General features: G+C 42.0%; 2 protein-coding genes across 2 annotated transcripts; one reads left to right on the top strand and one right to left on the bottom strand.

Annotated features, from left to right (window-relative positions):
* Positions 1 to 6,049: 6,049 nt before the first annotated feature.
* LOC133924460 (large ribosomal subunit protein P1-like) lies at positions 6,050 to 7,847 on the bottom strand. Its single transcript, XM_062370004.1, has 5 exons — positions 7,699 to 7,847; positions 7,496 to 7,605; positions 7,268 to 7,391; positions 6,365 to 6,450; positions 6,050 to 6,278 (listed from the first exon to the last, which is right to left on the bottom strand). Exons 2-5 carry the CDS (start codon positions 7,562 to 7,564, stop codon positions 6,225 to 6,227), a joined length of 333 nt encoding a protein of 110 aa, XP_062225988.1. The 5' UTR covers positions 7,565 to 7,605; positions 7,699 to 7,847; the 3' UTR covers positions 6,050 to 6,224.
* Positions 7,848 to 10,857: 3,010 nt separating this feature from the next.
* Positions 10,858 to 12,807, top strand: LOC133924461 (uncharacterized). The gene is made up of 4 exons (XM_062370006.1): positions 10,858 to 11,022; positions 11,189 to 11,239; positions 11,690 to 11,782; positions 12,292 to 12,807. Exons 1-4 carry the CDS (start codon positions 10,858 to 10,860, stop codon positions 12,358 to 12,360), a joined length of 378 nt encoding a protein of 125 aa, XP_062225990.1. The 3' UTR covers positions 12,361 to 12,807.
* Positions 12,808 to 13,794: the final 987 nt, after the last annotated feature.

Genomic DNA, 13,794 nt, shown 5'->3' on the forward strand with positions numbered 1-13,794 from the left:
TGTTTATCTCTTATTAGATGCTTATTCATCTGGTGATTTTTTTATCTACTTATAATTTATTTTACCTATTCTTCTAGCATAAATTTTTAATACAAATGAACCGTCCCATCTGCATACTTTTATGAAAATTTACCATTCATGAGATTCGACTACCTGCAGAGGGCACCGCACATAGCAAGGTGCTGGCCCAATCTGCGGGTGACCTGTCAACGTGGGCCATGGTGTTTCACGATGGTTTCATCCGTTAATCAATCAAATCGGCTAGGTAATCTCTTGGATATCAGGTAAATACCTGTTTCTGTGCGCGTGAAATACAACGCCATTGCGTATCCTTCGTGCCGCATGGGTACGGGTTCTTCATCTCAGTCCTTTTTTTCCTTCTTAAATGTGTAGAAGAACTATATGTCATTATATTAAGATATAGAACCGTTTGATTACAAAACAGTACTAATAGTCAGGTTAGTTACTGTTACATACGTGTCACAGACTTATATTTGCACCACGACAAAGATACTCACGCCAACAAAGAATGCAACCCTGCTGTCCCCCCCATACTCCAAAACCTATCCTCCTTGAAGATCTCCCACAACAACGTCCTCAAAATGGTTGAGAGCCATCGAAGACACACCTGTTACCGAACTTACAAATTGATCCGGCCACAAGGATCACAAAGGAGTTTAAGCCCTTTCGGACATCCTTGGGAGCTCTGCACTGAGCTCGTCTCCACCAAGTCTGAAAGACACAAACAAGCCCATCCAGTGCCAAATCCTAAAATCCAACATGTCGGAACACCTTGGACCACACCTCTCTTGTGAAACGCAACCTGAGAGCCAAATCTCAGTCCTCTCTTTCTCTGGACAAAGCTGAAAAGATATGGACTTCCTCCCTTAAATATTTAATTTACAGTGTAAATTTCTATCTTACATTCCTAGAAATCCAAACTCATGAATTTGTACTGAATTCTTTTTCATCCAAAAGAATACTTTGGCTCACATTTGAAGCGGATTGTGGGTTCACACACTTAGGGGTTGGGGCTACATCTAGGTAGAAGTAGGATTCACCCACCACATCTGTGTATTAAGGTTCACAAATTCATTTAGACCTCAAAAATTGGTCTTCAACGGTAACCAGAAATGCATGGTTACCGTGAAAACCAGTCAAAATTTGGTGAGGGTTTAGACAAATTCACTCAGTCAAATTTGCAATTTGGGGCAAAATCAGGTCGAATCAACCGAATGGTAACTAGTCGAATTCCACTGGTAACAGACGAATTGAACGATTCATGGATTGTTTTTTTTCTACATTTCTCGTATTGACTGCATTCACTGGTAACCGGTCGAATTTTCTGATTTACCGAGCGCATTTCTCAGTAACCGGTGAAGTTCAACAAAAAAACCAAAAAATGGCTCAACCTTGAAAAAATAATTACTAATTCATTTGACCTTCAAATCAAGTGAATTTGTTTTGTTATTTTCCTTGTAAAATGATCTACATGATAAAAGTATTTATACTCATAAAAAAGCTGAATATTTTCTGTGAGAAAATATATTTATTAAACCTAGTTAAATGTATACTTGACTCTTTGCTAATCCAAAAATTATGAAACCATTTTTTTTAGTTTTCTTACATGATCCTACATCTTTTAAAAATACATTAACTCATGAAATAGTTATAATACTATGCAGGATTGTGTAAATATGTTGCAACTAAATTAATTCATAACTAACCCATTACACTTCCAAAATTAATGAAACCATTTTTATTAGTTTACTTATACTATGTTTTATGTAGGAAAAATAATGGTAGACATGAAAAAGTTAATTGCAGCGTTGTTTCTTAATATGTTCACTTTCTACTTGTGAATTTTGTAAAAATTATGGAGAAATTAATAAACTCTAAATGAAGTGAGACTAATTTTAAAGATCCTATTAAGATATGACTTACACAAGAAAAGTATATGTTTGCATGTTAAGCTTTTCATAAACATAAGTTAATAAATGAGCTGCATGCTTTTACTATTTTTTTTTCAAACTTCCTCCCTATAAAATATGATGCAAATGACATTATTTTTGAATTTTTTCACAGAATATCTTAGAATTATCTCTAGTTCTTTAAGGATTTTTTTAATTTTTTGTTTTTTTTTAATTTTTTGAATTCAAATTCAAAAACAGGTCACATTATGAAATCGGTGTGGACTGGTAAGTTCAATAATTACGTTTATCGACCGGTAACCAATGAATTTACAAACTTTGTTGTCTATCTGAAAGTATTTGCAAGGCAGGAATGAATTACCAACGAACAAGTCCATGGGTAGGCGAGACCATCTTTTTTCCTTCAAGGATTTCAATTTCCTTTTATAATTTTTCGTTCATCGGTGAAAATGCCAAGATTCATGAAAACTCATCGAAATTTTGATCATTTTTCGTCCTCTGTTATGTGAGGCCACATGTCGATGAAAGAAAATTATAAAATTAGATAATTCATTCCCCTCTGAAATTCTCAAATTTTGCAAAATTTCACTTTAAATGTGGTGAATAATCCCAACTTAGTCTTCAAGGGTACGGCAAACTCTGTAGCTTGTTGCCTCCTCTCGCCTCCGAGAGAGAGAGAGAGAGGTCTAACAGTGACATTTGAAACACGTGCACCCCGTGCCAATGCCAGCCGCTTGCGACGACCTCGCTTTCTTTCTCTCCTCTATGCCTATTGCGAGCACAACCACGACATTAGCACCGAAACGAAGCGTGCGCCGCCTCTCTCCGAGGATCGAAGACCCATAGCAAATTCTCTCTCTGCCACCTGTGCAGCGTAGCTCTTGACAAAGCCGACCCGTGGAGCGAAGCACAAGCTTGGCTGCTAAAAGGCGCGAAGCACAAGCTTGGCTGCTGAAAGACTCCACCCATGACAGATTGAAGCCGAAATTATTGGAGAAGAGGAAGAACAATGAGGTATACTCCCAAGCTTTTTTAAGATTACGACGAGCTAGAGCTCGAGCCGAGCATATATTAAAAAGAAGAATAAAATTGATCCATTTTATAAGGAAAATTGGGTCTAAAAACCTTAACAAATGCACGGTTTCAGAGAGGAAAACTGACACTTTACCCCAAGACGACAATACGATCTCAACTCATCAGACGACGCTCACTCCAAGAGGCATAACTAGACAATAGACAAGATCAACTAAACTCTACTCGTGCGCTAACCAATCAAACTCTCCCTCACAACTTAGTTCAGTGGAGCCCTGCTCCCACGCTGCAATTCGGTCAGCGGAGACCTACTCCCACGCCGCAGCTCTATGACACACAACTCGATAGTGCGTCACTTCGGAGGAGCGTGTCGCTTCGGAGGAGCGCGCATTGAACCAAATCAGTATCGTGAAGCTCCAATCCAGAAAAAAGAGCTTCTGTGAATCAAGGACATAGGGATAAACCTATACAAGAAGCCGGTAGATCAGTCAACGAGAGCAGGGGCTTCTCAAAGCGACACCTTCAGGATGGTAGTGGCATCAATACCACCGTCGCCCATCCGGACACCCGAATAAGGTTTTCACCTGAAGAAGCATCTAGGACGGAGAAGACGTGAAAATGCTGCCTACAGGGACAGAATGGCGCCCAAGGACATCAATGACATTTGCACTAGCAATCCGCATAGAGCTTTCGCTCATGTCTCCCCGCCCTAGAAACCTACACAAAAGGTAGTCGAGTCGGCCGAACAAGCGCGCCAGCGACGACCTAACTGAGGGCGCTGAATTGAGCGATGGTCAGGTAGCGAGCAGGATAGCCATCTGCCACTACCACCTAGAAAGCCGCTAAGGGAGGGGCGGCTTGGCTCAGTGCAGATAAACAAAGATAGACACGTACCTACGCCCATTGAAATTGGTGACACACAGGGCCAACTGGCTGCCAGATTTGCCCTGCGCACCCACGAGAGGACCTTGAAAGGCTGGGCGCAGACCCGACCTCCCACGGTCGCCACCCCACCATGCCACCAAGCGCGACCATGACCTCTGCAGAAACCGTGCCTGCCAGCGACCACAGCCGCCGCAGCTGTAACCCAGTAGGCCACGCAGAGAGGGGCGACCTGGCTTGGCACAGAACAGCAGGCAGACACAGATCACCACGGCACGCCCGGGGTGACCGACGACACGCCGACCGAAGGTTCACATCCCGACGGTGTGTGGAGCTTAGGAGCAGACCAGGACTGTAGACCACCAACACGTCAATGCGGAGCTAGCCAGGACCATTGACCAAACATGTTGGCACCATCGCAGGATCGGTTCGGGATCGGTCGGTAGCACATGGGGTCACCCACCTGCCGACCATCGAGGAGAATAACAGAGGCGTGGAAACCGTGGTGAGTAGGCTGCCAGGACGCAGATCCGATCAGCGGGAGGCCTGATCCGGCCTGCCCGGGGCAGATCCGGCGAGCGGACCATGGCTCGGTAAGCACCACACGACGGAGAAGGACCTGCCAGCAGGAGAGGAGAAAGGAGGAGGGGAGAGGAGAAAAGGAGAGAAAGAGAGAGGGGAGGGGGCAATCACTACCGGAGCAGCTCGCGCGAAGGCGGCGGCGGTCGGGCGGGGTGCAGCGGGGGAGGGGCTAGGTGACTGGCTTAGCCCCCCTGAGTCACCTCGAGGGGGACGACGCATGGCCTTTTTGTGTACTCCCAAGTTATCTTGCTACTGCCTAACACATCAGTGTCTCTTTTTAGCATTCTCGATAGCATGTTAACGCACGGTTTAGCTAAGCCACTAAATCCATGTACAACGTCGGGCGCTTGGAGGTAGTTATGCAAGTTTTCTTGCCACTGTAGACCTCTTAGCTCGAGCGCCCAGGGGCTTGCTGCCGCTTGAGGAAGCGTTCGACGCCTGAAGCAATCCATTCGCAAGATCGAGAGGCAGGTGCTCCAGCTAGTTGAGATTTACGGTTATTTGAATGGAAACAATAGTTGGTTAGTAGAAAAAATTATTGAAAGCCTGTTGGGTGCGTTGGGGCTAATGGAAGTTTATACAAGCTCTTAAGAATGACAAACAACCTAACAAAATAGTTGTTTCCATTGTATGTCAGGGCTCTTGGGTAGATCGAAGTGTCTGTGTGTTGTACACGCACTAAAGCAAGATGCTAGGCTGAGGAAGAAGGTAACGTAAAAAACATTTATTTGTGATGTCACGGTGTAGCAACATGCCCATAAAGAGATTGTAGCAGGACATCGTTAAGTCATGTATATGATTTTAGTGATGAATGATAGTATAGTCAATGAGACTAACATGTATATCAAGTATATGCTTTAGTCAGTGTCATGGATGCAACAAAAGAGAAACCATCAAAGTCGGGACAAAGAGATGAATGAATTAGATTTATTTTAGAATTTTTGACATGATCAAATGAGATGAATTGCTATACAATCATGAAGAGCACTTCACAAGCTTTCCAAAGAATCAAAGATCATCAAAATCGAAGTTCGAAACAAAAAATTATGCATAAAATACGAATCGTTTATCGACTAAAAATTATACACACCGGACCTTCAGACGTTCACAGTTAAAATATTCCAACGTTCACAAAAATACTCCAGCATTTATAAAATAACACACCGAATGTTTCGACATTCACAAAATAAATACGCCGAGCTATTTTGTACAAAAAGATTACAGATAGGATATTCCGACATTCAAAACGGACTTTATTTTTATCCTTTGAGGTGTAGCCGAGAGCTAGAGCTCCGCAAATAGGGTCTTTATATCGCTCGCTACTTAATGAACAAGGTTTTAACATTGTTGCAATTACACTCTGCACCATTACATGGCAATGTAGACAAAACAAAACATTGAACAGCAAGCTACCATATTAAAGACGCCTTAACAGACGAGCTTTCTCTGCTTCCTCTCCTCATCACAAAAGATCCTCTAAATTCATGTTAACCATTGCAAATGCCCTCACAGATGAGGTAATCATAGAAGAGATGGTTAATAAAAAACAGTGGGCGATTCAAACAGGCATCATCACATAACAATATTGCATAACAATAGAAGGATACTAAAGAGCAACCGAATACAAGAATATAGAAACAAGTTTCATTCCAATAAGACCATCCAAGTAGGTTTGCGGTTCTTCATCACAGCCATACCACATCTCAAAAACTCAACTTGTAATAAAATCCTAAAGGCATAGCATTGATAGTCTTGGACAGCGTAAGAGAAATTGATAGTAACTGGGCTTGTGGCTCCTCAGTCGAACAGGCTGAAGCCCATGTCATCGTCAGATTCTTCCTTAGCCTCCTCCTGAAACAGAAATCAAGCAAAGAAATTTGTAAGCTGCAGAACAGAGCATTAATAATACCAGATTGAATTGCAGTGTATTAGTTCACCTTCTTCTCTTCAGCAGCTGGAGCGGCAGCCGCTGCACCAGCAGCCGGGGCAGCAGCAGACGCAGCAACTGGAGCAGCACCTCCACCTATAAACAATTGGGATACACGAATAAGAACACTACAATTACAGGCAATTATATGACATGGAAAACAGAACGGACTAACAGCAGCATAAATTTCACTAACATATTTTTATACCAGTGCAAACCAACAAAGGAACAATCTTAAAAACAGACAACTAATGCAGTTCACCCAAATTTGGTGTTGCATACGTTCAGAAAAGGAACCCTTAGAACACTGTATCCACGGACAAGCAACCTACAGAGTCTAACAATGAACCAGCAGTGAGAACAAAAATATTCATACGAAATTTACACATGCTACAAACAACATGACACTAGCACATGATTTATTCAAGTCAAATTGAAACTTTAGGAACAGATTACTACTTTCACGTAGTAACAATTACATAGCACGATCAATTGAAGTTCTTTGTCCTTAAGATACCTCAACTCATGAAGCGTCACAACTAAAAGGTACTAAGCATCCAAGTTACAATTGCATATCATGATCAATTAAAGTTCTTTGTTCATAAACAACTCAATTACATCAGGTGTACCAATCATGTGTCATGTATCGTCACTACTAACCAACCACTAATTCAACATAGCACTATTTAAAACAAAGAATTACCCAACTAAGGGAACAATGCTAAAACATGACACGTACATTCGAACATACAGACATCATTTGCACCATGGCCCAAACAAGGTAAAATTACAACAATAATCACCTAGCACCCCAACAATTGCCTTCAAGTAACTATCCACATACATCAGAACAAGGGACACAAACATACGGACAACAGTTCACGAGCGAAGGGTACAAGAGAGGAAGGTATACCAGATCCTACGGAGAGGATTAGGTCATCGACGCTGCGCTTCTCCAGGAGCTTGGCGAAGAGTGCCGGCCAGTACGATTCCACCTTGATGTTAGCCGCCTTCACGACTGCCGCGATCTTGTCGGCCTGCAATTACGGCCGTCCAAAGATCACTAAACCGGCAAAGAAACGCGCATACAAAGAGAACGAGCCCAACAGAGAGAGAGAGAGAGAGGGCGAAGAGCACGTACGGTGATGGGGATGCCATCGTCATGGAGAATGAGGGCGGCGTAGGTGCAGGCGACCTCGCTGGACGACATGGGGGCGGGCGGCTTCCTCTCACCGAACGGATCTGCGGTCTCTGCGAAGAACAAGACGAGCACGAAGTCAGCCTCCGACGCGGCGGCGAGCAACGAAGGGGCGGGGCAAGCGAATCTGAGGAAGGCGCGCGTACCAGAGGGAGAGAGGCGGCAAGGAAGGGTGGAGGCGCAAGGAGGCAGGGGTCTTCTAGGGCTTGGGCGGAAGCGGCGTGAGTGCAATTTTATAGGTGCTGCGTGCTAGGGTTTCACTCGCGGTAAGAGTTTGGGCCGAACTGGGCCGTAATGCGAGTGCGTCGCCATGGTTTGACTAACATTCCATTTTGCTTCCTGCAGCCCATTCTTGCAAGCCGATATAAAGTGTTTTTTATTTTTATTATTTTTCAATATTTATAAAAGTACATGCTCATTTTAAAATATTATATATCCAACGGATAATACTTAAAAACACTACGTTTTATTGTTCACAAAATTTAAACACTATCGAAATAGTTATAATTTTTTTTGGAAAAATATGTGTTATAAAGGATACTATGATCTAGCTCTAAAAAAATTAGATAAAAATATGATTTGTACAATGAGAAACAAAAAAGATAAGGCTTCGTACAATAAAAAAAATTCTCATTGTAAAAGTATTGGTTTGATTTGATTTTTTTTAGAGGTAGATTATAGCATCCTCTACAATATACATTTTTTTTCAAAAAATTTCATGACTCGATAGTGTTTTGAATTTTAAAGTAATAAAATATTATATTTTTTATTTTTTAAGTTGTCGTTTGTTGAAAGGGCGACACCTTTATTTATTTTTAAAGGTGTCACCCGTACACGTTGTTGTTATCCAACTAATATACTACGGTAACTTAGATGTGTAATATTTTAAAATTACATGTATTTTTACAAATATTGAAAACTAAAAGATAAAAATATAACAATTCCCGATATAAAGGAATAGGATAATGCTACATTTCCACCATGGTTTCCTCTCCATCTCTTTTCCTGCATCATTTTTTTACTGTTATTCATCCCTTGAATATCATCTCTCTTATGTGCATTGCTCTTCTTAGATTGATTCCCACCTCTACCTGCTTGGAACCAACCCATCCGGCTAGCCTCTGGCTCGTCCCTGCTTGGGACTCACGAATACTTAGCAATTGACATTATATATACTCGTGGTAGTGGAACACCAGGACTGCTAACCATGTGCCTAGCCATAATTTCATGCGGCGTTGGCTTCACGATCACCGCTAAAATCACTTGACAGAGGATGATGTTTCGTGGAAGTGATGGAAGCATATTCTTGCGGCTCAAACCCACCCAACAAAGCATATTCAGCCGATGGAGGGACCGGTCTTTTTTTTTGGTACTCCATGCATGTAGCGGAGCTGTACCGGAATCAAAATAAAAATGACTAGATATATTATTTATTAACCTAAAAGTCTAACTATCTTCCTTATTAGACTAGATATATCATATGAGCTACTACATATAATAAATTACTAAAAAATAAAAAATTAATCGGTCTTGTGCACCATGTAGCCAGCGGATCCGCTGCAGCTGTATGTGATACAGCGGCGTTTACAAGTCACCCTTCCGGTATTTGTCAAAAAAAAAAAGAAAGAAAGGAAAGGGGAAAAGGGCGAAAATAAGACGGGGAGGAAGAGAAGAACCTACGAAACGAAAGAGCGAAGCACTCGTCAAATCCTCGGACCCAGACGCCTCCACTCATCTCACGCCGTTGCTTCCTCGCGGCGGATTCGATTCTTCCGCGGCAAGGAGAAGGCTACGCCGGCGTCCGGCGAGGAGAGGAGCGCGAGGTGGGGGGGTTGGAGGGGGGATGGCCGCCGCCGGCCTGGTCAACTACCCGCTCGTCGCGGCGCTCCTCGCGTTCGCCACCGCGCAGTCCTCCAAGTTCTTCACCGCCTGGTGGGTCGGCCCGTCGTGCTTCTCCTCCCCCGCTCCCGTCTGTCCCGCCGCTGCATCTCCCGGTGGTGATTTGGCTCGGCGTTGAGCCGCTTAGCTGTTGCTTGTGCGTTTGGTGCTCCTGTGCGAGCAATGCTTAGCCGATGGGAGCCGTATGGAATTTTGGTGGATTTGGGTTCGTAGATCGTGCTAAGTGCAGAGACGTACATGGATTAGGATTTGGGACCTATTGCTACTAATGTTTACTCATTTTATGTTAGTTTTTTAGTTCCGTGGCTCGGTTTGGCAGCTAGATTTTAGATCCTCTACAACTTTAGCAACATCATCCTCTTGTTTCAGTGTTTGAATTCGTTGTGATAGTATGATCTGCACCATCCGCTTTGTACATGAGAGGCAACAGAAATGCCGTGTGCTGTGGGCGTTGGACACCAACTGTAGTGACCCCGGAGAAATTTCTTGTGCGCCTTTTGTATTGGTTGTGTTGAAGTAGTGGACGCACCACTTGGGACCACGTTATCAGTTATTTGGATTTTGTTGTTAGTCTGAGAACATTTTAGTTTTGTGCGAATTAGGTATGAATTATTTTGGAACCCTGAATCCTTCTGGCTCTATTGTGAATTCCGAAACTAGTGTGTTCAATGTTGGATCAACTTGGCTATATCGATTTGCTTGTGTTTGGTTGCATACTGTTTATGTTGGTCACAAAGAACGGCTGTAGGTATGGTAAATAATTGAAAAAACTCTTGTTCTTCCTTGATAATATTGGAAGATTAGCTAACATAGATGGTAACTTGGTATGGGGCTATGGGGCATCAAAATAGGCTCCGCTGCTCTGCCCTTGCATTTGAATTTGAGATGTCTCACAGATTTTTGCAGCTGCACAGTACCATATGGTGTTTTCTGACATGCCGGATATTATTGAAATCAAAATTGGTTGCTTGGTGACCATTTGATCATGCACACACCTAATTGGCATCAGGGCAGAAAATATGGGAACGCTTCGCGTACATTCTAATAGGAAGTTTATCGCTCATATGCCTTCTTCTCATATAGTTTGTTAAGAGTTCTTTTCCTTTGCTCAAATCATATGACCATATTCAACCTGGATTTGAAAGGGGAGTGAAGAAAACCACAAACATCAGTAAAGTACATGTGTTTTGAATGACAGTTTATGAGTCCCTAAATATTCTGCGATTGGAGTTCTTAGATGCATAGGAAAATCCGGTAAAGATGCCTAAACCAAAACCAAATTACAATATTATTGATATTTGCTGCTTATCCCCTTGGTGTATGCCCTGATGACGGTTGTCCTATTAAGTATTAATATGCGTGTTTTTTTTTCGAATTTTTCCTAGCACTTACTAAACATTGTTTTGATGTATAGGTATAAAGAGAATCGTTGGGATGCCAGACAGTTTATAGCTTCTGGAGGGATGCCATCATCCCACTCAGCTACAGTAACAGCACTTGCAGTGGCTGTAGGAATCCAAGAAGGCTTTCGTAGTGCCACCTTTGCAACTGCAATGGTCTTTGCATGGGTGGTGCGTACATGCTTGCTGCTACTTATTCATAGTTTTATTGCTTGTCTGACATGATGATCTTACTATAGAGAACATTAGACTAGTTTGGTTTCATCTTAATTTAGCTCTTCTGCATCTAAGTACTTTTTTTTTTATTTTTGACTTATGCTTGAACTTTTGTATGTAGGTGATGTTTGATGCTTTTGGAGTTCGGTTACATGCTGGAAAGCAGGCAGAGGTTTGCCACCCTCACCTTAAGATGTCATATGGCCTTGTGTTTTAGAAGAAGCACAAGCATTTTTTCTGCAAAGTATATTTGGCTTTAGTTACATAGATAAGCACTCTGCTTTCGGTATAAAAATTTGGATATTTCCGTAGAGCATATCCACCTTATTTTATGGGACATTTGACAAGTCGCTGATGAGATTTCTTCTGTTGTCAAGTACTTTTGTCTGAGCAAAAGTGAATGACAAAACCTAATTTGAAGTTCTCCATTGACGTCCAAACATAGTTAGCATTAAGTATGAAGTGCCATTTTCTTATGAGATGGCATCTTTGTCCTATTTTTATGCTCCATCGCCAGTTAATTCAAATTTATTTGGTTAATACTTTACATATATATTCTCTCCAAGTTTCTGTAACACTAAGGCAAGATGGACACTAATACTATTCATGCAAATCCTTTCAGGTGCTGAATCAAATTGTCTATGAGCTGCCAGAGGGTCACCCATTATCGGATGCAAAGCCATTGCGTGAAATCCTTGGACATACTGTTCCTCAGGTTAGATTAAATGCTTCATATTGCCTTTTCTTGATGTTCTAACTATTCTCTGGCCTTGCAAGTTAGGAAAGACATAATCGATACTCAAAGCAGATAGACTGGTTAGGATTTGGGACCATTATTTCTCAGAGCATCATTTAGCAAGCTTATTCGATGGTACTCAAACAATGGACATATGAATATACTAGATACACTTTTGTTGCTATAGCATTTTCCTAACTGTGATTATCAATCAGTTTCAGCATAATATATATAGAAAACCTACTATCATTGACACACTTAATAGTGCACGTGAATATAAGAACATTTAATAACTCGTAAGTTCATCTCTACAGACCACTGAATTCATATACTGGTGACAAGATATGCCCTATTTCTTTCATTCTTTATGCCACCACCTCTTATGATGCGCTTTTCTTCTTATTGTCTGATACAATAGTTTGATAGTAGTCAGAATCAGATACATGTAATATGCTAGAAGTAACATATTCTCTGTTTGGGCATCTCAGGTTGTGGCTGGTTGCATCCTTGGAATTCTCATGGCTGTTGTTATGCGCTTAGCTCTGGGGAGTTCTTAGTTCAGTGATATTCCTGGATATTGGTGACACATGATCATCTAATATCATATTGGTGATGACTTGTAAAGCGTGAAAACATCATCTCATGGATCCGGCTTGTCCAAGTGGTTAGATCATCGGGATAATATTAAGTTCTAACTGATGTAGATCTGCGCTGTAGGATTAGGGGCGGAGGATAGTTATGGCTAGAGGGGGGCCATGGCCCCTCCTTTCATATTGAAACTTCACCTTGAACTATTACTTATTGCTACTTATACACATATCAAGCATTGAGTTATCCATTATTTTTTAGGATTTGGAGCATAGTTTGTTGGATTGGCCCCATTTTAGTTTTCGCTCAAGCTCTGCCACTGTGTAGGATAGTAGGTTGTAGCTTCAGTTGGTGCTGTAAATCTGAAAATGCTACTTTCAACTGGAACCACGTGTAATGGAAGCTTTCTTATACAATCACCAGTGTTATGAACTTACGAGGCAACGGTCAGAATAGCCGAGGCGATATCATCCCATCACCTTTGCTTTCTACTGGTTTAGCTTTTACAATGTAATTCATTGATACCTTGAGAGTTGCAGAATCACTATTGTTGGTTTAGTTTTTACAGTGTACTTCATGCTAGCTCCAGATTCCAGACAAGCTTTGTTTGAATATTCAGGTCTGGCCATCGGCAGTATTGATTACTGAGTACACTCATTCGCTAATGGTGTTTTCCAGCCTACTCTGTTTTTCTCAGCAATCCTTTGTCAAATTTTTTCTTCCTTTTCCTAATGAAACCTCACAGTTTGGTATTCCAAATTCAGACCTCACAGTTGACGTTGCATAAGACCATCCTCAACCATATATTCCTTTCATTTCATTTCCTATCCAATTTCCCTCTTCGTCACTATTCTCTTTATTTTCTCTCATCTTCAACAGCATCCATTCGAAGGGATTTGTGAAGGAGAAGGAACGAGAATTTTATCCTGAAGGGAATGACTTTGGGAATTCTTTCGTGATGAGAAATATGAAGGAAAATCGTTGGAGCGTTGAAGAGAACGAATTTTTATGAAGAGACTCTGGATCCTGACAGGAATCGGTTAGGGATGGTCTAAAGAGATCATGTATGCATGTATGGATGCATGAGTTGTAATAGGAGAAAAATGCATCCGTACGTGTTTGGCCATGCATGCAAACTAGGGATGACGGATGGGTAATGTGACGTCTGAATTTTGCGCGGTCCAGCCCAATCATTCAGTTGCAGCCCAGCCCATTTCGTTTTCTCCTCTCACTGATAGTCGGGCCCCGCACGTCAGCTTCAACCTCGCGCCGTGCCAGCGCACGTGCCCGTAACTACCACGTCGCGTCTTCTGATTTCGCCGGCATGTCCAGCCATGCACCCATGATCTCCGCAACGGCCTGCATGTCTCTGTGTCTCTGTGCTTTAAGATGCGCCGAAACCC

This window comes from Phragmites australis, chromosome 7, assembly GCF_958298935.1.
Source record: "Phragmites australis chromosome 7, lpPhrAust1.1, whole genome shotgun sequence".
Classification (NCBI taxonomy): domain Eukaryota; kingdom Viridiplantae; phylum Streptophyta; class Magnoliopsida; order Poales; family Poaceae; genus Phragmites; species Phragmites australis.

Bases quoted from the DNA above. Each gene is read 5' to 3' on its own strand.
- LOC133924460 (XM_062370004.1), bottom strand. From the start codon at position 7,564: ATGTCGTCCAGCGAGGTCGCCTGCACCTACGCCGCCCTCATTCTCCAT. The intron at 6,451-7,267 runs GTATACCTTCCT...AATTGTTTATAG, and splicing joins AATCCTCTCCGTAGGATCTG to GTGGAGGTGCTGCTCCAGTT. The intron at 6,279-6,364 runs GTGAACTAATAC...TTTCTGTTTCAG, and splicing joins CAGCTGCTGAAGAGAAGAAG to GAGGAGGCTAAGGAAGAATC.
- LOC133924461 (XM_062370006.1), top strand. From the start codon at position 10,858: ATGTATAGGTATAAAGAGAATCGTTGGGATGCCAGACAGTTTATAGCT. The intron at 11,023-11,188 runs GTGCGTACATGC...TTTTGTATGTAG, and splicing joins CAATGGTCTTTGCATGGGTG to GTGATGTTTGATGCTTTTGG. The intron at 11,783-12,291 runs GTTAGATTAAAT...TGGGCATCTCAG, and splicing joins TTGGACATACTGTTCCTCAG to GTTGTGGCTGGTTGCATCCT.